Source organism: Podarcis bocagei (genome assembly GCF_964188305.1).
Source record: "Podarcis bocagei genome assembly, chromosome: 16".
Taxonomy (NCBI): Eukaryota; Metazoa; Chordata; class Lepidosauria; order Squamata; family Lacertidae; genus Podarcis; species Podarcis bocagei.
Window position 1 is genome coordinate 32534116 of NC_138142.1, and position 19624 is coordinate 32553739.

The 19624-nt window shown below is 46.3% G+C and overlaps 1 protein-coding gene and 1 long non-coding RNA gene across 2 annotated transcripts in view; one reads left to right on the plus strand and one right to left on the minus strand.

The window, feature by feature from the left end:
- Nucleotides 1-19624, minus strand: part of EML3 (EMAP like 3) — a 37512-nt gene that overhangs the window by 16889 nt on the left and 999 nt on the right. Inside the window, exons 2-8 of the mRNA XM_081173277.1 lie at nt 8983-9165; nt 8195-8294; nt 6415-7014; nt 3711-3818; nt 2355-2383; nt 2174-2203; nt 758-881 (exon numbers count right to left, since the gene is read on the minus strand). Coding sequence (XP_081029403.1) covers nt 758-881; nt 2174-2203; nt 2355-2383; nt 3711-3818; nt 6415-7014; nt 8195-8294; nt 8983-9165 — 1174 coding nt within the window. The remainder of the gene's footprint in view (nt 1-757; nt 882-2173; nt 2204-2354; nt 2384-3710; nt 3819-6414; nt 7015-8194; nt 8295-8982; nt 9166-19624) is intronic.
- On the plus strand, nt 11795-19216 carry LOC308575037. The gene is made up of 3 exons (XR_014002682.1): nt 11795-12240; nt 12680-12807; nt 17171-19216. It is a non-coding gene; the product is annotated as an uncharacterized lncRNA (long non-coding RNA).

Sequence of the window (19624 nt, forward strand, 5' to 3'; positions counted from 1 at the left end):
AGCAGATTTCCAAGGTTTCAAGCAGGAAGTTTTCACCCCAGCTCTACCTGGAGATGCTGAGGATTGAACCTGGGACCTTCTCCATGCAAAGCAGATTTCTACCACTGATCTGCAGTTCTTTCCCTCAACCTAGTCAGCTAGAAACAAAAAACAGAGAAGGTAGAAGCTAAGTGTAAATTTAAATAACATTCCTCCTCCTATGCCCTAGATCTGCATGCTTTAATTCAGAGATAGCCAACCTCATGTCCTCCACACATTGTGGACTACAACTCCCATCATCCTTGACCATTGGCCATGCTGGCTGGGGCTGATGAGAAATAGAGTCCAAAAAACCTGGAAGGCGCCATGTTGGCTACCTTTGGTTTATAGGGCACAGTCAGTGCTCCTCAGAGGCACTCCTCCAGGTGCCACTGCCATGTGGGGTAAGGCATAAAACACAGAGAGAAAGGGGGGGAGGGGGGATGAGCGTTATCTGTTCATTTCTATTCCTCTCAGTCTATTCTTCTCAGTCTCTCATTTTCTCATTAGCCAGCTTGGTGAACTACAACTCCCATCCTTGATCATTGGCCATGCTGGCTGAGGCTCATGGGAAATGGAGTCCAACAACACCCAAAGGGCACCAGGTTGGCTACCCCTCCCTGAATGGGTTTCACCGGGGAAACAGTGTTATTCTGTGGTGGCTACTGTGCTTTAGGAAAGGCTGGGATGGGAGGGCAGAGGAACAAAGAAGGAGGCCTCCTCCTTCCTGAAAGGATACACCCAGTCCAGCTTCAACTTCTCAGTCGGCAGCTCCATGCGCAGCTCCTCGTAGTTGAGGAAGTCGGAAGGGATATACATGGTGATGGGGCGGCCACGCAGGAACATCTTCGTGGAACGTCCTTCTAAAGGGACAGAAAAACAGAAGGAGGGAACAGGTGGGCATCAGCAGCTGGAGCACAACAAATGCCAAACCCACCTTGGCCCAAAAAGTCAATCTGCATGTCTTCTGCTATGGAGGTCCTGCCCCTCAAACGACCAAGCATCACCCACTTTTCAGGACTCCTGATGCAACCAGGAGAATCAAGTGATAAAACCTTGCCTAGGCTCCTATCTTAAGGATGAAGAACCTCAGGCCTAGGGGTCAAACACAACCCACACCCCCAGGCCTCTCTATCCAGCCCTCCCTCAGCACTCTTAACAAAACTACAGCTCCCAGGATTCTTTGGATGATTCCATTACCGTTTAAAGTGCTGTCAAGAGTGCTTTAAATGTATGGTGTGGCCTAACTCCACCCCAGGCACCACCAGATGTTCTGTCTTCCATTACGAAGAGCCAGCTGCATCAGGCCAGTGACCCGTCCATGTCTAACATCCCGTTCTCACAGCAGCCAGCTATATATCCCTATGGGAAGCCTGCAAGCAAGACCTGAGCACAACAGCACTTTCCCCTCCTGCAGTTTCCAGAAACCGCTACAGTCGAACAGAATCTGTTCCGGAAGTCCGTTCGACTTCCAAAATGTTCGGAAACCAAGGCACAGCTTCCGATTGGCTGCAGGAAGCTCCTGCAGCCAATCGGAAGCCACGGAAGCCGCACTGGACATTTGGGTTCCAAAGAACGTTCAAACACTGGAACAATCACTTCCAGGTTTGCAGCATTCGGGAGCCAAAACGTTTGACTCACAAGTCGTTCATCAACCAAGGTACGACTGTATTCATAACTTGTTGGAGGAAAAGGCCATCAGTGACTACTACTAGTAGATGGTAGCAATGCTTCTGGATACCAGTTGCTGGAAGCTACAGGAAGGGAGAGTCCTCTGGAGGGTTTCCCACAGTTATCTTGGCAGCCACTATGAGAACAGGATGCTGGACTAGATGGGCCACTGGCCTGATCCAGGAGGGTTATTCTTACGTTCTTAGAAGCATACCCCCTCCAACAGTTAGCCTTTGTAGCCCTATCCTCTGGATTTTGCCTAATTGTATTTTAAAGTCATCCAATCTGGTGACCATCTCTACTTCCTGTGGGACAAACTCCCACATGCACTGTGTGAAGAAGGACTTCCTTTTGTCTGTCCTGAACCTTCCAACCTTCAGCTTCATAAGACGTCCCCAAGTTCTGGTGTTCAGACAGAGGGAGAAAAACTCCTGCCTGCTTTCTTCTCCCAAACCCTCCAATGCAATTGTTTCTGAAGCCTCACCTTGGTGCATCCGTCGAGCGCTCAGTGGCCCTATGCAGAGGGAGAGGAAGGAAGCATTAGGGATTTGTAGGAAAGAAGAAGGGGCTGCATCTTTGCCTGGAGCAGCCTTCACCAACCTACATCTCCAACCCACCAAACAGCTTTATTGTCCCCTTCACCATCCTTGACTTTGAAAGCTCACCTGGACTTAGGGAGGGATCCTTTGTTCGGCTGCAAAGAGAAAACAGAGCATTAAAGGGGCCGGTCAGGGTTTACCTGTGTGGTAGGTAACTTAGAAGGAAATGAACTGTGGAATAACCAGGGCTTTTTTTCAGCCGGAACTGAGTTCCAGCACCTCTCAGGTGGGCGCCATTGCCATTTTAAGAGAACAAGGGAGGTGTTTGTGTTTTGTTCTAGCACCCCTTTTTTTAGAAAAATAGCACTGGGAAGAACACTACCTCTGAGCATGCACACAATACCCTATTACTCCCCACAGAGCAAACATAACCAAATCCCACATGGCAATATATGGTGTGTGTCTATGTTTATGTGTATTTGTGTGTGCTGTAGATAACAGATTAGCCAACATGCTGCTCTCTGGATATTTTGGACTACATCTCCCAATTATCCCCGATCAATGACCATGCAGGCTGATGTGAGTTGGAAACTAAAACACCCAGAGGGCACCATGTTGGCTATCCCTGGCTTATAAGGAGCAGCCAGAGTCACCAGAGATCATCTTCAGTAATCCTCCTCCAGGTGCCCTGCAGTGTTAGTTAAGGTGGACAGCAACCAGAAAGAGAGACAGAGTGCAAATCTGTCCATTTCCATTTCTCTCAGCACCTCATTTTTTCCAATCTTAAATTCAGTTCCCCACAATTCCACATCTATTTGCATTTTTTTAAAATCTTCCTGCAAATTCACCAGCATTTTAGTGCAAACATCTCTCAATACCTATTCCCTGTAATACAATGATTTTTTTGTACTTTATTTTCACTAATATATGCATTTCTATGCACACATTCTGCATTTCTATACAAATTACTAGGCTGGAGAACTGCATTGAAAAGTCTGGAGAAATTCAAATTTCAAAAGATAGCTGTGTTTGGGTTCATACCTTGTTTTGGAAAATGCAAATCAACCGGGTTTGCCTTTAAATGTGGACTGACTCAAATCCCCCCCCCCCATTCCGAAGTGGGAGGCAGAGTCTTTTTGGTGTTGGTACTGTGGTTGTGGAATTCCCTCTCCAGAAAAGCCCATCTGCACCATGGTTATATTTCTGGCACCAGGCAAATATTTTAAAATGTATTCCCTCCCCCCCTTTCTTTTAAGATATTGAAGTTATATTTTATTAGTGTATTTTTTTCTTTTTTGCAGACTGCCCCTGGGCATCTCCAAATAAACAATCCAGAGTGCAACCTTGGGGTGGCACTGTGCTTTTGAACATGCACTGAGTGCAGGCTCCCCCACCCTCGGGGCAAATACAACCAAATGCCACTCATGTCCCTAAATCAGAAAAATTGGGGTGATACACGGTAGGTGCCTGTGTGCGCCTCACTTCTCAAAGCTGCTGGAGTGGTTGAAGAGGTTGGCTGAGGATGCTGCCTTCTTGGAGAGACGCTGCTTGGTTTTGGAGGGCTTGTCGGAGGAGCTGTTTCTCCGCAGTCTGGGGAAGAAAGAAAGGGGGACTAGGTGAGGTGCCGCACTATGATGTCGTATCCAACGTTAGTCCTAGAGGGCTAGACTGTCGCTACTTTCAGGTGGGACTCAAGAACATATAGGCAAATTCAGGATGTGCAAATAGAACTGACTTGGAGCTCTTGCACAACAAATTCACTTCCCTGAAAGATCAGACTTTTTGCAATAAGAAAAGTGACAGGAAAATGCACTGGGAAGGGTGGGATGGAACCTCCCTTCGTGCAACATGATTGGTGCTCCCCACAAATAAATCAGAGTGGAATGTTCATCAAATAGCCAATTTCGTCCAATCTCCCTGCAAACAAATCGGAAAGAATCCTCAATAAACAGGTCAGCTGGAAGCACCTCTGCTCCAGGTAGGCCCATTGATATTAACAGACAAAACCTAACTCAGGTCCATTCATTTTAGTGGGTCAACTTAGAGTGCATTCGTTCTACCTCCACTGTCAGAGCTAGTAGAGCTTTGAACACCACCTGCTGGGAATCACAAGTTTGTAGCATTGTCCTTGCGCTCATCTGCTGCTTGTGGGCTTCCCTTTGTGCAAAGAGGATGATGGACTAGATGGGCCTCTGGCCTGATCCAGCGGGCAGGCTCTTCTTACATTCTTATGGATGCAACTCAATCATTGTTTTTGTAGACCACTCAGAGGTTTGCTTACAATCCAGTGGAACAGAAATTGTGTTAAATAAAATAAATAAGTAACAGAGAGGCATCCCGCAGTCAAAAACTCCCCTGTTGTCCTTTGCCTGCAAGAGCGGAAGTTGTTTATGTTGTGAGTCTATTTTGCACCCACGGATATTGGCTGATTTGCTTCTCCTCAGGGTGCTTTAGGCCACTGAGAAGGAGCAACCCTGGTCATCCCCTTCTTCTAAGGAGAAGTGGCAGTGGCAGCAGAAGACAGGCTCTTTCTTCTGAGAAGAGCTCTTCACAGCCAGAAGAAGAAGAAGAAGAAGAAGCTGCCGCCTTTGGCCTTGTGGTGTGGGGGCAACGCTCTGCCCACAGCTGCAAATAGAGCCTGGTTTTTACCAAACCTTCAATTCAGCCAAGAGAGAAAGGGGCGGGCTCCTCTGAGCAAGCAGGAAAAGAAGCTCAGAATGGTAGAGGGGGAGAGAAAGGGTGAATCACAGGACAATAAGTGACCCAGAGACAAGGCCGACCTGAGACATTTCGCTGCCTGAGGTGAATGTGTGCATCCCCAAGTCAACACACACCAGACCCAAAGTTGGTCAGGCGATTTTGGCATCTGAGGCAGAAAATCTCACAAACGACTCTCCTCTTCTCTGACAGGAAATATGGAGCAATAAATAAATAACTGGCTCCCATTTTGTTTCCTTCATGATACCCAAAATCAACTGCCTGAGATGGCTGTCTATGGACAGCGCCAGCCCCAGTGTTTCCCTTTCTCCTAAATCAGGAACCTCCAGCTTGTGGGCCAGATTTGGCCCGCCAGCCCTCCTGATTTGGCCCCTGAGGAAGCTTTCCCCAACCACGTCCAGCTGGTGTCAGGCGTGGAGCAGAAGAGATTTGGCTGGAGAGCAGGAGAGAACCACGTTATCAGCTGGTGAATGGGAAGTTCAATCCTGAGTGGTCTCCATTTCCCCCCAATCCCGTGGGTCAACTTTGGCAGTTGGGTGGGGCAACCCACCTGTCTGTCATCGGCTGTCAGTTAGGATGTCAGATGATTGACATGTGGGTGGTCCCACCCACCTGCTAAAGTTGTCCTGTGGGGTGGGGAGAGGTAAAGATCTGTCCCACTGGGCCACAAACGTTCCCAGCCAATGTCCTAAATCCATCCAGTAGATTAATCAGTTTTCAACAGGTGTGCAGGAAGCCACAGGACGATCACATCCTGACCCTAAGTGAGTCACACCAGGGGTGGAACATATGTTCACATATGTTCAATGTACTGAATCCAACTAAACAGGCAGCTGGATCTTCAACACCAGCAATGGGGCAACATCCTCTGCCATACCTGAGGGCACCAAGCTAAGGAGCTCAGGGAGAAAGACATAGCACTGCTCTCACTCCTAGTATCTGGAACACAGGAATCCACCTCATATCAAGTCAGACCATTGGTCCATCTTGCTCTGCCTACACTAACTGGCAGAGACTCTTCAGGATATGTCAATTGAATTAAAAAAACATGTACAAAAGGAGGCAAATAAATGAATCAGATCATGCAAGGGGAGAAGGGAGCACACAGTCTCTTCACATAATATCAAGCCATGAGTGGGTCTTTCCCTGCACCCAGAATCAGACAGAAAACCTAGGAATCCTGGCTCTCTGCTCCAACCTACTAAACTAAACCTCATCTCTGCCCAGCCTTAAACCCAGGCATATGCATATGGGAAGCTATGGTCTCTGGCAGATAGACTCCATGTCTTAAGCAACCTTTTTTCTCTTGGATCCGGGAATAGGACTCTAGAGTTTTGCTGATTTTTATTTATTTTTAAACACCCACAAGACTAAATCCAGAGCAATCATAACCTTATGAAACACTCGCCCCTCTTTCTGTTTCTCTCCCAGAAGAATCCAGCCCAGTTCCCTCAGCCTTCAAACTCACAGCTCCTTCTTGCTGGACATCAAACTCTGCACAGCTGGGACCGGTGAGGCAGGGGTGCTGCTGCTGCTGTTGCTGCTCCCCACTTCCAAAGGAGGCTCAGGGGATGCTGGGAGCTGACCCAGCGACTGAGCTGGGGGTTGGGACTGCCCCACGCCGGAGACTTTGTCTCTGCTGTCTTCAAGGGGAGGCTCCCCGACGTCTTGAGTTTCGTGGGGGCAAGTCCTAGGAAGGTGGCAACCAGTGCCTCGAGCCTGGGGTTCCTCCTTTTGCTTTTCCTGAACATTTTGCAACTCCAAGGCAAATCCTGGGTCTCCTCCTCCCTTGGCCTGCAACTCAAAGGAATTCTTAACGGTCTCCAGAGGGCCTCCACTGGCTAAGCCCTCTGTGAAGCCTGTCTGTCCAAGGGTGGAAGGGGCTTGGTCTGTCTGTCCTTGAACCACCGAGCTCTCCGTCTGCTTAAGGTGCCCGTTGCTTAGGTACTGGCTCTGCTTTGCCTCCAGCATGGAGGACTCCTCTGTTTGCGTCCCGACGCTGACCCTTGGTGAGCCCTGGGCCCTTTCAGCTGAAGGCACTGACTCCCTGTAGCCTCCAATAGTGGACCTGCAAACCAAAACACAACGTGAGTTGTGGGATGCCAGCTTGTTTCAGTCATCCTTGTAAACACCCTTCACACCCCTTTAAAAAGTCAACACGTCAGATGTGTTTCAGAAAGCCAAGCTTTCCTCCCAGATGATGGAGTTATTATGCAATTACTGTGCGGTAACAGAGCCACTGGCGGAGTAGTTGTTAGGGTGCTGGGCTAGGACCTGGGAGACCAGGGTTCAAATCCCGTCTTGGCCATGAAGCTCTCACTGGGTGACCTTGAACCAGTCCCTGCCTCTCAGCCTAACCAACCTCAAAGAATTGTTGTGAGAATAAAATGGGAGGGGGACGAGAGTTCCTTGGACGAAAGTTGGGATGTGAATGTAATAACAAATCAATAAAGTGAGCAGTAAGTGCAAGAAAACACTTCTGTTTTTTTTTGGGGGGGGGGGAGAATGGTATTATATTCTCTGTGACTAAATTATGCAGCTTGAGATGCTGAGAAAACAATAGAATTTCCCTCAAACAGAAGTGGCAGTTGTTTTTATTTAAATTTGTGAATCACTTTATCTTGCCCAAGGGAACCCAGAGCAACTTACAACCAAACAACATACTTAGTTAGCTACTCCATCACACAGTTCCACAGTCATAAATTGACACCGCTCATAGTCAAATTCTTCTGTTGTTGTTTTTTAAATCATTGAGTTTATATTTCCTTGGATACATATTTTAAATCCATTTAATTGGTACTGTATATTGATTGTTAAATTCCACTTTGTCCGTTTTAATGTTTATGAAAAAATTATGCTGAAATTCTGGTTTTACTATTAGTCATAATAATAAACATTCATTCATTCACTCCACCACACTTAGTTAACCACTATACAGCACTTCCTCTCCTTTTACTTCCACACTCTCAGGTACAGTACGCAGAGCTGGAGCCAATGGCAGGTGGAGCCAACTAATCCTCCTTCTTGCCTACAATGAGTAACACTGTGACTGAGGAGGAGGAAACAGGCAGGGCCACCTTCCTAGGCTGGTTATCAATAAGATGGCAGGCAGGTGGGAGCTGGCTGAGGGCTGGCAGGCCCTAACAGACTAGCCTCCATGGTTTGGGAGTTAGCTGCAGATGGTCCCATAAGCACAGTCTTTGCTGGGGCCTCAATTCCCCCCCCCCCCAAGATCCCTTGGCAAGTACCTGAAAGAATCATTGGAGAAAGCAGCAGGCAGGCTCCAGAAGGCACCATTGTCCTGTGGAAGGAGTGCAGGATCTTTGGTATCTGACAGACCGGAATTTGCTGCAGTGAAAAAGGAATTTGAATTAAAGCAACCATTCCCATGAAGTAATCTGATGGCTATAAGCAACCTGCCATGTGAGGATGGGGTCTGATTTTCACATGAAGCAGGGATTTCCACCTCCACTTTACCCCCCTGCTCACCCAGGCACTTTTCTCCATTACCCCAGGCACTTCTCACTCTCCATGGCTCACTTCTGGTGTCTGACCTGAGAGGAAGAGAATACCGTATTTTTCACTCTATAAGACGCACCAGACCACAAGACGCACCTAGCTTTTGGAGGAGGAAAACAAGGAAAAAAAATTCTGAATCTCAGAAGCCAGAACAGCAAGAGGGATCGCTGTGCAGTGAAAGCAGCAATCCCTGTTGCTGTTCTGGCTTCTGTGATAGCTGCACAGCCTGCATTCGCTCCATAAGCCGCACACACATTTCCCCATACTTTTTAGGAGGGAAAAAGTGAGTCTTATAGAGCAAAAAATACGGTAATTTTGTGTACCTAAGAGCAGGGAGGTACAGTTAGGAAGGTTCACCTCCCCTCACCTGTATATATGCACCTTTCTTCTGATTAAAAGCTACCATCTGCTTTTAGGGTCTTTCCTTTTTTTTAACAATCAAGCAGTATATACATTTTTATGAAACAAACCAACAAATAGATAGCTGCCCATCTATTGGGACTCTTGACACCCTCACCTTCAAGCAGCTGTTGCCTGAGCAGAGGGATCTGCTGGTCGTAGAAGCTGAGCCTCCGCAACGCGTCTGCCAACGCCGACTTCACCAGCGTCAGCTCCTCCTCTTGGCTCCGCAGTCGGGAATCGAGGTCAGTGAGCCAGGCCGGGTGGCGCAGGATAGTGTTGCTACCCAGGAGGTTCTCACCTGCCAAAGGAGGGAGCTGCGATTAGATTTGAGAACCCGTGCTTTTAAAATGCAGGAGGGCAGGTTAAGGGGAACCTTTGGCCCTCTGGATGTTGCTGAACTACAACTCCCATCATCCCAGGGCACTGGCCATGCTTGCTGGGGCTGATGGGAGCTGTAGTTCAGCAACATCTGGAGGGCCAAATGTTCCCCACACCCGTAAGAGGGTTAGGCCACATTAACCTCATCTATAATTGGGGATCTATCTAATAATGTACAGTGGTACCTCAGGTTAAGTACATAATTCGTTCCAGAGGTCCGTTCTTAACCTGAAACTGTTCTTAACCTGAAGCACCACTTTAGCTAATGGGGCCTCCTCCTGCTGCTGCGCCGCTGGAGCACGATTTCTGTTCTCATCCTGAAGCGAAGTTCTTAACCTGAGGTACTATTGCTGGGTTAGTCGAGTATGTAACCTGAAGCGTATGTAACCTGAAGCGTATGTAACCCGAGGTACCACTGTACTGGGGAAGAGCTGTAGCTCAGTGGGAAAGCATCTGCTTTGTATGCGGAAGGTGCCAGGTTCAAATTCTGAAACCCCGGAGACCCACTACCAGTCAGTGTTGGCAGTACTGAACTAGATGGACAAACAGCCCGAGTCAGAGTTTACCCATGTTCCTAAGGTATCATAAGCATTGCCTTGCTAGAAACTAGACCAAGCTCTACTTTTGCATGCCATTTCCGAATCAACAACTAGACAGATGCATTTGGAAAGCTTATGAGCAGAGAAGGAAGGTTGCCCCTTTCCCCCATTGCTTGTCCTCAGCATCTGTTATGTAGGTACATACTGTCTCTGTGTCTGAAGGGTCCCATGTGGGCTAGCCACTTTTAGATGAATGCTGCATGGATTTATTTTGTATTTCTTAAAGTTAATTCTGCATTGCGCCAAAGAAAGGCTTTTTAAAAAAACCAAAAACAAGTCTGTCCTGAACCTAGTGCCAAAACAGTTCCTCCAACTTCAGACTGTAACGTCCTCAGGGCAGAGAGCTGTTTACATTACTATAAAAAACAAACACCAGGTACACTGGCAGCCCTACATCAGGAATATGGAAGGTTTTTGACCCTAAGAGCCACATTCCCTCCTGGGCAACCAAATGCCAGTGGCGGGCGAGGTCTGAGGCAAAAGTGGGTGCAATAGTGAATGTAAAATTTCCCTTTGTACACTAGGCCAGTTTCCACACACACACACACACACACACACACACACACACACACACACACACCCTCGATCCTCCATCTAGAGAAGCCTGAGGCATTATCAGAGTTCAAGGATACATTCCAGCCAGAGGGAAAAAACTCAAGAAGGTTGTGAAGCAGAGCCAGTGAGGGCTGTGGAGAGGGAGCCTGGCCAGCGAGCGTTTAGAGGGCCACGTGGAGAGGTCTGAAGGGCCACTTTCAGGCCCCAGATTCCCCTCTCCTACAATAATAGCAACATGCCCCCACATGAAAAAAACCCCTAGGAGCAGCTTTTCTGTTTCAGCGCTGGAGATTGCAGCGTTCCTCCGAGTGACGGCTTTTGTGTAGCTCCAGAGTCTGTGTGTTCCTGTACCAAGAAGAACTGGCCCTTATTTGCTGCATTTAAACACACGCATGTTTTGCCAGAAGCCACAATGGTCACAAGTGTCTATAATTAACACAGCAGGGGGAGATGGTTAAGGTTTCCCGCACAAGGCCCGTCCTGGGGTGCCACAGTTCACGGAGGGAGGGAGGGAGGCAGAGGAGAGGAGAGGAGAGGCCTGCTTGGTTCAAGCTAGGTCCTCTGGCCCACATTGTGCAGGCAGCAAGCCCAGTTCTTGCCTCATGCCCAGCCAGCCTTGTTTGTGCTGGCAGCGGAGGACAGTGGCAGTTGGGAGGAAGCGACTCCCGCCTTAGACATTCCTGACGCCACCGTCAACTGCACAACATGGGCCCCCGGCCCCCCTGGGTGCTCTAAGGATGTGTGGGAGGCGCAGAGGACCACGGGTGTCAAGATGGCTTAACCCTTGAGAAGAGTCGGTGGAAGAAGAATGGAAAAAATTTATCTACTATCTACAGAAATACTGTAAAATTAATGAATGTTAAAGGGATGAATGTTAAAGGTTAAAACGATGTCTGATGGAAAATAAGTGGTATTGGTAAAAAGATTTCTAAGAAAATGTAAATAGGGATTGACAATTGGAAAAATTATATTTATAATAGGTTAATATCTTGAGTGAAGATAAATGCCATAGGGTAAGGACTTGCTGAATTAAACATTTGAACTGGAATACAAAAAGGGAGGTGTGAGGAGGTCAAGAAACTAGTGAATGAAGTATAAGATATGAAAATACCTATTTTCTGTTTTGCTTTTTGCTTTTGCTTTTTTCTTCTTTTTTCCTCTTCTTCTTCTGTTAGCTGTTTTCTATTGTTTTCTATTGTGTATTCTTTATGTGTTTTATTTTTGTATTTTTTCATTTTTGTAGTTTTTTATGTTTAATTTTTGAAACTTTTTATTGTTTGTGAAACTTTAATAAACCTTATTTTTTAAAAAACAACAACAACAAGATGGCTTAACCCTTTACTACTCTTTTCCCATAACCTATAAGAGGGTGGCTGGAGCAGGCCAAAGGCCCACCTGGTTCAGCATCCTGTTCTCAAAGTGGCCAACTGGGAAGCTTACAAGCCGGACCCGAGTGCGAGAGTAACTCTTGGCACTTGCGGTTCCCAGCAACTGATATCCAGAGCTATATTGGCTCCTTAAGAGTATGCAGAACATAGCCATTGATAACCTTTCCCCTCCAAGTTGGTAGACATCTCGCAGGAACAAATTCCACAGTTTAGCTATGTGTTGTGTGAAGATGTACCTTAGTTTGTCTATCTGCATAAAGCAGAGAGGCCTGGCCACTTTCTCCAGGCCATCTACCAATTTGATACACCTTTATCTTGCCCCCCCCCTAATTATGTGCCTTTTCTCTGGACCTAAAAGCCTCCCCAAAAAAACTAAAAAGCACATCTTTACAGAGGACAGTTCTCTAAACTGACCTCTATTTGAGGGCTGTCCAGTCCAAGTCTGGTTTAAAGGTAAGGAACCACAGTAAGGGATGTTAGGAGTGGCCTTGAAATTGCCAACCCACAGTTAGCTACACAGCTCTTCAGTAGACTGAGCAGGCAGGCAAGTGCTATGTGTTTTTATTTACTTATTTCTCAATTTGCAGCTATACTTTTGCAGATTTTATGCAAATTTGTGTCCTCTGTCATCTTCCATTTTTAGTGATGTAACTTCTTCTTCTTCTTCTTCAATGCATATCTGGCCAACCAAGGTCTCCTTGATGGAAAACAACTAGGAAATACTTCCTGTCTGGGCTGAGACTTTGCCTCAGCAAACAACATGCCCTGGCTTTGGTACGTTCTTATTGTTGGGAGTAAAACAATGACACTTGTAACTGTGGTGGCAGGAGTCAGCAAGGCAATGCGTTCTTCCCTTGCTGATTCCTTATTGAGCAGTTTGCTTTTCTCTCAGGCTTTGGTTTCTTCCTGCTGCTTCTTCAGTGCTACTATTGGACTTTCATTTCGTACACCTCACAACTCCATAATGGCCACATATAAGCTTGTATTCAGAATAGCTTTGTTTGCCAGGACTAAGAAACCGTAAGTTTATTTTATTCCCTCAACCTTTTTCAGCCCAAGGGCCACATTTCCCCCATTAACAGCCTTCCAGGGGCTGCATGCCTGTGGTGGGTGGTGCTAAAGACAAAAGTGGGTGGAGCAATAGATATGACTTCAACCATGGTTCATTCCAGCTGTGCAGAAGAGATTTCAATACACATGCTCCCCTCTCTCCATCCAGGAAAGTAAGAGGCCTTGTTGCAGCTCAGTGACACATCCCATCTCAACAAAAGCATAAACATAAGCCAGTGGGGTGCTGTGGTTAGAATGTCAGATCCGGACTTGGGAGAGACCAGGGTTCAAATCTGTAGTTTGCCTCTCAAACTAACCTGGGTTGTTGTGCGGACAAAATGAGAAGGGAGAAAACCACGTATGCCACATCAAACTTAGAGAAAAAGGTGGGCTATAGGAGAGAGAGAGAGAGAGATGATAAAGGCATTGATGGGGACTTCACATGGATGATCCAGGCCAGGGGTCAGCAAACTTTTTCAGCCGTGGGCCGGTCCACCGTCCCTCAGACCATGTGGAGGGCCAGACTATATTGGGGGGGGATGAATGAATTCCTATGCCCCACAAATAACCCAGAGATGCATTTTAAATAAAAACACACATTCTACTCTTGTAAAAACACCAGGCAGGCCCCACAAATAACCCAGAGATGCATTTTATATAAAAGGACACATTCTACTCATATAAAAACACGCTGATTCCCAGACCATCCGCGGGCCGGATTTAGAAGGCGATTGAACCGCATCTGGCCCACGGGCCTTAGGTTGCCTACGCCTGATCCAGGCTATAGGAAAAGGACTGCAAGAGTGAGAAGGAAATTGCACATAGAGGATCTCGCTGTACCCCAGATCTTGCCATTCTGGAGCAAGAGACTCTCAATGGCTCATAAATAGCTCGCAATGTACGGAAGTGGATGCAAATATAAAATAGTGCAGTATTCCGATTCCCCCCTCCCCTTCTTCTTCAAGGTACCAAACACACCAGCTGGAAGTTATACAAAGAAAACAGAGGGAGCTGGCAATCTTGCCGCATGCGACGAAGCAGACCGAAGTGTTTTCCAGCCTGAGCCAAAGAGCAAGACTTGCTGGGGTTATTTTCTTGTTGGATATACCACCCCCCTTGATGAAACCACATCGCCTCCTTCCTCTCTCTCAGCTACCCCCCCCCCCACCAAAGACTGAGAAGTGGGTGGTAAAGAAGGCCTCTGTCCAACAAAAAGAGGATGTGGAGAGGACTCAAAAGAAGCCTGGATCTGAGAAGCTGGTACAAAAAAAAATTGAGACTTATTTCGTCTCTGTGCTGAGGAACACAGAAATCAGATGGGCTTTAAAGATAAATAATAGCCCAAACAGGCTCCGCTTTGTCCATATTTTTCTCCTCTGCACACTCATCCCCCAAAAACCCTTAAACAAAAAGGCATTTTTTCCTGTGACCTTTTCAATTCACATTTCCCTCGCCCCCAGTATGGTCAACTTAAAAGGGGAAGGAATAGGGCAGGAGGGCCTTGCCTGCCCACTGAAATTTCAGACTAGACCAATGGTCAGTGTTAGAATGGGAAGTTTGCATTCCAAGTTCAAATCCTCATTCAGCCACATATTTTCAAGAATAGTGCCCTGTGGCATCTACAGCAGGAGTAGGGAAGTTTTTTTCAACACAAGGGCCACATTCTCTTCTAGGCAGCCTACCGAGGGCCACTACCAGCAGTGGGTGGAGCCAGAAGCAAAGGTAGGCGGAGCAATAAATGTTAATTTTACCTTTGTACAATAGACTTGCTTCTGCACATACACACCCACTTTATCCTCCATTCAGGCAAGCATTATCAGAATTCAAGGGCACATTCCATCCAAAAAAATTCCATTTGGGGTATGAAGCAAGGCCAGTTCAGGATGCAGCCTAAGGAGAAGATGTGCAGTCTGGGAGAGTTCCAAGGGCCAGATAGAGAGTCCTTAAGGGCCAAATTCAGCCCCTGGGCCTGATGATCCACCACCCCAGTCTACAGAATAAGGCAGAAGGTTCTTAGTTCAAATTTCTGCTTCCTGGTCTCACCTTCTGACAGGGCCTGACTCTGAGGAATTCTACACCACACCTTCCCTGCTCCACACCCCAAAACCAATAAAGAAATGCAGGATTTCAGGAGCCTTATAGCCTTGCCCAGGCCCTGGTGTGCTGTGTGCATGGAATGCCAGAGCATCCTCCTGCTCCCTCTTGGGCCTTTCAGTTTCCATTAGAAAAATCGCCCCCACACTCACACACGCCCTCCACCCTCCCCGCCAAACACGTTGGGTGACATTTTTGGGCAAGGTGCTCATCTCAGGAATTAAACCTTCGGGGACAGGCACTTCCTAAGCCTCTCCTTGGCTTCAGAGGGGGTGGAGAAGAGAACCAAGTCATTTTGAAATTGAGGCTGTCAACTATATATATACTTCCAGTCTCTGAAATGGCACAGCATCTTAGACTGGAAAGTATTTTATCTTGTGAACTGCCCTGAGATCTTGTGATGAAGGGTGGTATATAAGTCTAATAAATAAGTACGTAAATACATAAATAAAATAAGTATCCGTTATGTGTTAAACACCAATGCTTCACAGGCCAAGCAACATAACCGAGTGTGCCCTTTTTAAAAAACATCACTGATTAAAAGGGGGGAGTTTCCCCATGTGAAATTCTTTTGTGGCAAATGTAGTTTCCATAGATGTTAAACCACAACACTTTATGCGTCAAGCAACATAACTGGGTGCTGCCGCCCCCCCTGCACTCCCAGCACCACAGATGCAAAAAAGTGTCCTCATTTTATTAATAAATTCATGTCCCACCCATCCACAATTCTGAAATTCTTATGTGGCAAACCTAAGTCTTTATATGTGTTAAACCACAATATTTCTTGTGCCAGGTGACATAACTAGGTGTCCGTTTTTCCCAAGAACTGCAGATACATTTTTTTTTTAAACTCATTTTGAAATTCTTAATATATATATATATATATATATATATATATATATATATATATATATATATTGCAATTGTAGCCTTCACAAGTCTGAGTTAGGCCTGACTGGGGTTTTCCCAGCTACTCATCTCTGGCTCAGTCACTTCTGGTTGCCGGGCTACATATGGAGAGAGGAAGGGGGCGAAGACACCCACAGTTTATCTCAGCACCCAGTTGGGGAACAGAATGTGTGTGTGTGTGTGTGTGTGTGTGTGTGTGTGTGTGTGTAAGAGAGAGAGAGAGAGAAAGAGTAAATTAATAAGTGTGTCCGTCTGTTGTAGGTGAGAAGGATAAGACCCACCAAACTCTTATTTCCACTACAAAGAAGACGACTTTAAATCGAGAGCAGAATGAGGCAAAAAACAAAACAAAACCCCAAATTCTGCAAAGACAGCATTGCCTATATTTCTCTTGAGAAAGAGCCCACAGGAGAAGGGGCTTAGCTCAGTGGTAGAGCCTATGCTTGGCATGCAGTAGGTCCCAGGGTCAGTCCCTGGTATTCCCAAACAAGTAGTGAGAACCCCCATCTGAAACCCCGGACAACCACTGCGAGTCAGTGTAGACAATACAGTGCTGGTGGACCAATGGATTGCCTCAGGATCAGATCCACACCATACATTTAATGGCTTCCCCCACAGAATTCTGGGAATTGAGCTATAATTCCCAGCACCCTTCACATACTATAGTTCACTTCCCAGGATTCTTTGTGGGAAGTCATGTACTTTAAATGTATGGTGTGGATGTGACCTTAGTATATGGTAGCGCCTGTGTTTCTTGACACACTCTCAAACTCCTGTGATCTGCTACTGCTTCAGTTATTTCTCTCATATAACTTTGGAGGTTGATTCAATCTACACAATTTTGCAGGTCGGGGGAGGCACCTTACTCAGTGAGTGAGGGGTCTGCTCCATTCCTCCAATGCACATTTACAAAATGTACATTTGCACAATCCGAATTCAGGTGAGGAACTGCAAGCAAGGAGGAACAAGAGAGTGGCAAACTGATTCTGGATAACTCAATCCAAAAGAAATAATTTGATCTTGCCGACTTGCTTTATGTTTGGCAGAGCAGGCCAAAAAAGAAGTAGGCCAAAGGGTGAAGGATGAGATGCAATCAGGAGACTGAGCCGCTCTGGATTTCACAACTCTGGCTGCAAGGCACAATGTTAGCAGGAACTGTAGCTATGTGAGGAGAATAGGGGTCTTCTAACAACACTCAGCATCCTTAATGAAGGATAGTTCCCACAATTCTTTGGGGGGAAGCCATTACTGTTCAAAGTGGTAGAATACTGTTTTAAATGTACAAGGCAGTTGTGTCTCAATACACTCAAACATAATTTCTCTTTTCCAGGAAAGTTTGGTTTTGAGCATGAAGTCCACTCTCCACCAGTATGTTTGAACCAAAAGCAGGAACCTGCCCAGGAAGGCCCAATTTATGACACACCACTTGAAAGACTAGCCTGGGCAATATAACACACCTGGCGTTGGAAGCCGAAGAACGAGACTGCAATCTCATTATACTGGCAAAAGGAGGGGCTAGTTTTTGGATTCAGCTGCGGCTAAATTAGGTGTTATATATAGTGTATTTCAGGTGTTCAGAGCTCTTTGTTCATGTTGGTAAAGTAATACCCTGCAAGCAACAGCCTTTGAAAGTAGGCCTGTATTATCTCTCTAGTTTTGCCTAATTACACCTAGTAGTGAGACACTATCTGAGGCAAGATTTGAATGAGGGACTTTCCAGGTCACACTATTAACTACTCTGCTAAACTAGGCAGAACATTATTGTTTCTAACCCAGTTGGGTTGAGATTTTTTTTATAAAGCTTCCCACCATTGGGGGAACTTATATGTTCCCTGTTGAATCACAGCTGGTTGCAAAGGATTCTGGGATATGTTCTATGAGTCTGCTCATTTCACATGGGGCACTAGCCTAGAGATTTAAGCCTCATCACAACTGCTTCTTCTGAACTGATAATGCCTCTTGCTCACACCAAATACTCCTCTGTAGCTGCACATCTGATGGGTAGCAATGACAGATAAGACAGGAAATCTTGTGCACTGTTGACCAATCTTCTCACTGATAAGCTTCTGAGGAACCCCAGTGAAAAACTGCCGCTCGAAATTACAGTCACAAATGAAGCTCTCTTAATACATATTAGTTAGTGCATATCACCCCTCTAGTCTCCCTGTTTTGTTCTCAGGTCATGGTCTGGGTAGTCAAAGGGTGGTAAACAAAAAAAGCTTTGTGTCTTCACTTAGCCATGAAGCAAACTAGGTGGTCGTGCTCAAGTCATTTTTTCTAAGCCTAACCTACCTCTCAGGGCTGTTGTTGTGCAGGATAATATGACAAGCAGCAGACCTGAGCTCTTCGTAGGACAGGGAGGGATATGAATATGATTAAACAAGTAATACTTGCTTTTGTAAAAAAGACAAGTGGCCTAGAAAATCAAAAGGGTTGCCCACTCCAGGCCCTAAACGCAGGGTGGGCTTTTATGTCTCACTCAACAAATAAAGATGAAACAAATAGGATTACACACTATAAACCCCTAAAAGAATCCTGGGAACTCACAGAGCTACAATTCCCAGCACACTTAACAAACTACAGTTCTCAATATTTCTTGAGGTGGGTTTTGCTTTAAATGCTTGGGGGCAAGCGATGAACTCAATTGGTGGCTCCTGATTTCGTAAAATGTAGAAGCTCCGCCCCACATCCACACTGGTCATGTCCTGCTCTACTGACTCTGACTCCAGATGTTGCAATATGTGGCTTCCTCTAAGCCTCAGGACTAATGAGAAGTATGTCAGGGTGTGAGTGAATTTGTTTATATGCAAAAATGTATCCCAAGCAGGGAAAGAATCCCTACAGGTTCTTTGCCTAGGAACAGAAGGAAGAAAAAACCACTGTAGATTTGCAGGGATAAAGATTCTATCATGCACAAACATGGGAGGAAATTTTGGTGCTTTTAGAAGGCATTACTGTATAAATATTGACGCTATTTAGCTTTAGAAGGGAGAGGGCAGCCTGTCATTCTAGCAAAGGGGAGTGTGCACGTGTAGACATTGCTGCCTAATAAACAACAAAACACTGGGGGAGAAGTGGAAAGGATATTTTGTGTGTGTGTGTGTGTGTGTGTGTGTGTGTGTGTGTGTGTGTGTCGGAAAGCTTGGTGCCAACTCCAAATACTGCTAAACTCCAACTCCCATCAGTCCGCACTAGTATGGCCAATGATCAAGGCCGATGGTAGATGTCTAGCAACATCTGGAGGGTCACAGTTTCCCTGTACCCTGTTCTAGACCAATCTTGTCCCAACCTACCAGGGATCACATATTAAAAGCACTGACATTTCGCAGAGATGGGGAGCCCATGACCTTACAAACGCTCTTGGACTTCAGTTCCCATCAGCCCCAGCCAGCATGGCCAATGATCAGGGGTAGATGGGAGTTGTAGTCCAGCAACCACAGGTACTACAGAGGGCAGAGTCTTCCAACATGCTGACTGTAGACCTGTGGAAATCTGCATCCACAAGACAATTGCACATGCTTCTCAGATTAAAGAAGGGGAAAAAACACATGGGCAAACCTCATATGCACAATGCTCTTGCACAGAGGCTGCATGTTATTTCCAGTGTGGAAACTCTGCTCACAGAATCTCACACACATATACATACACAACACTTTTCTCCTCCTATGTTGACGTAGTATATTTACACAGGGACACACACACAAACCTCCTGCTTCCCCCGGGGAGAGATTCACACAGTGCGTACTTCCCAAACCCTTCCCACCAAACCAACCCACATTTCCTC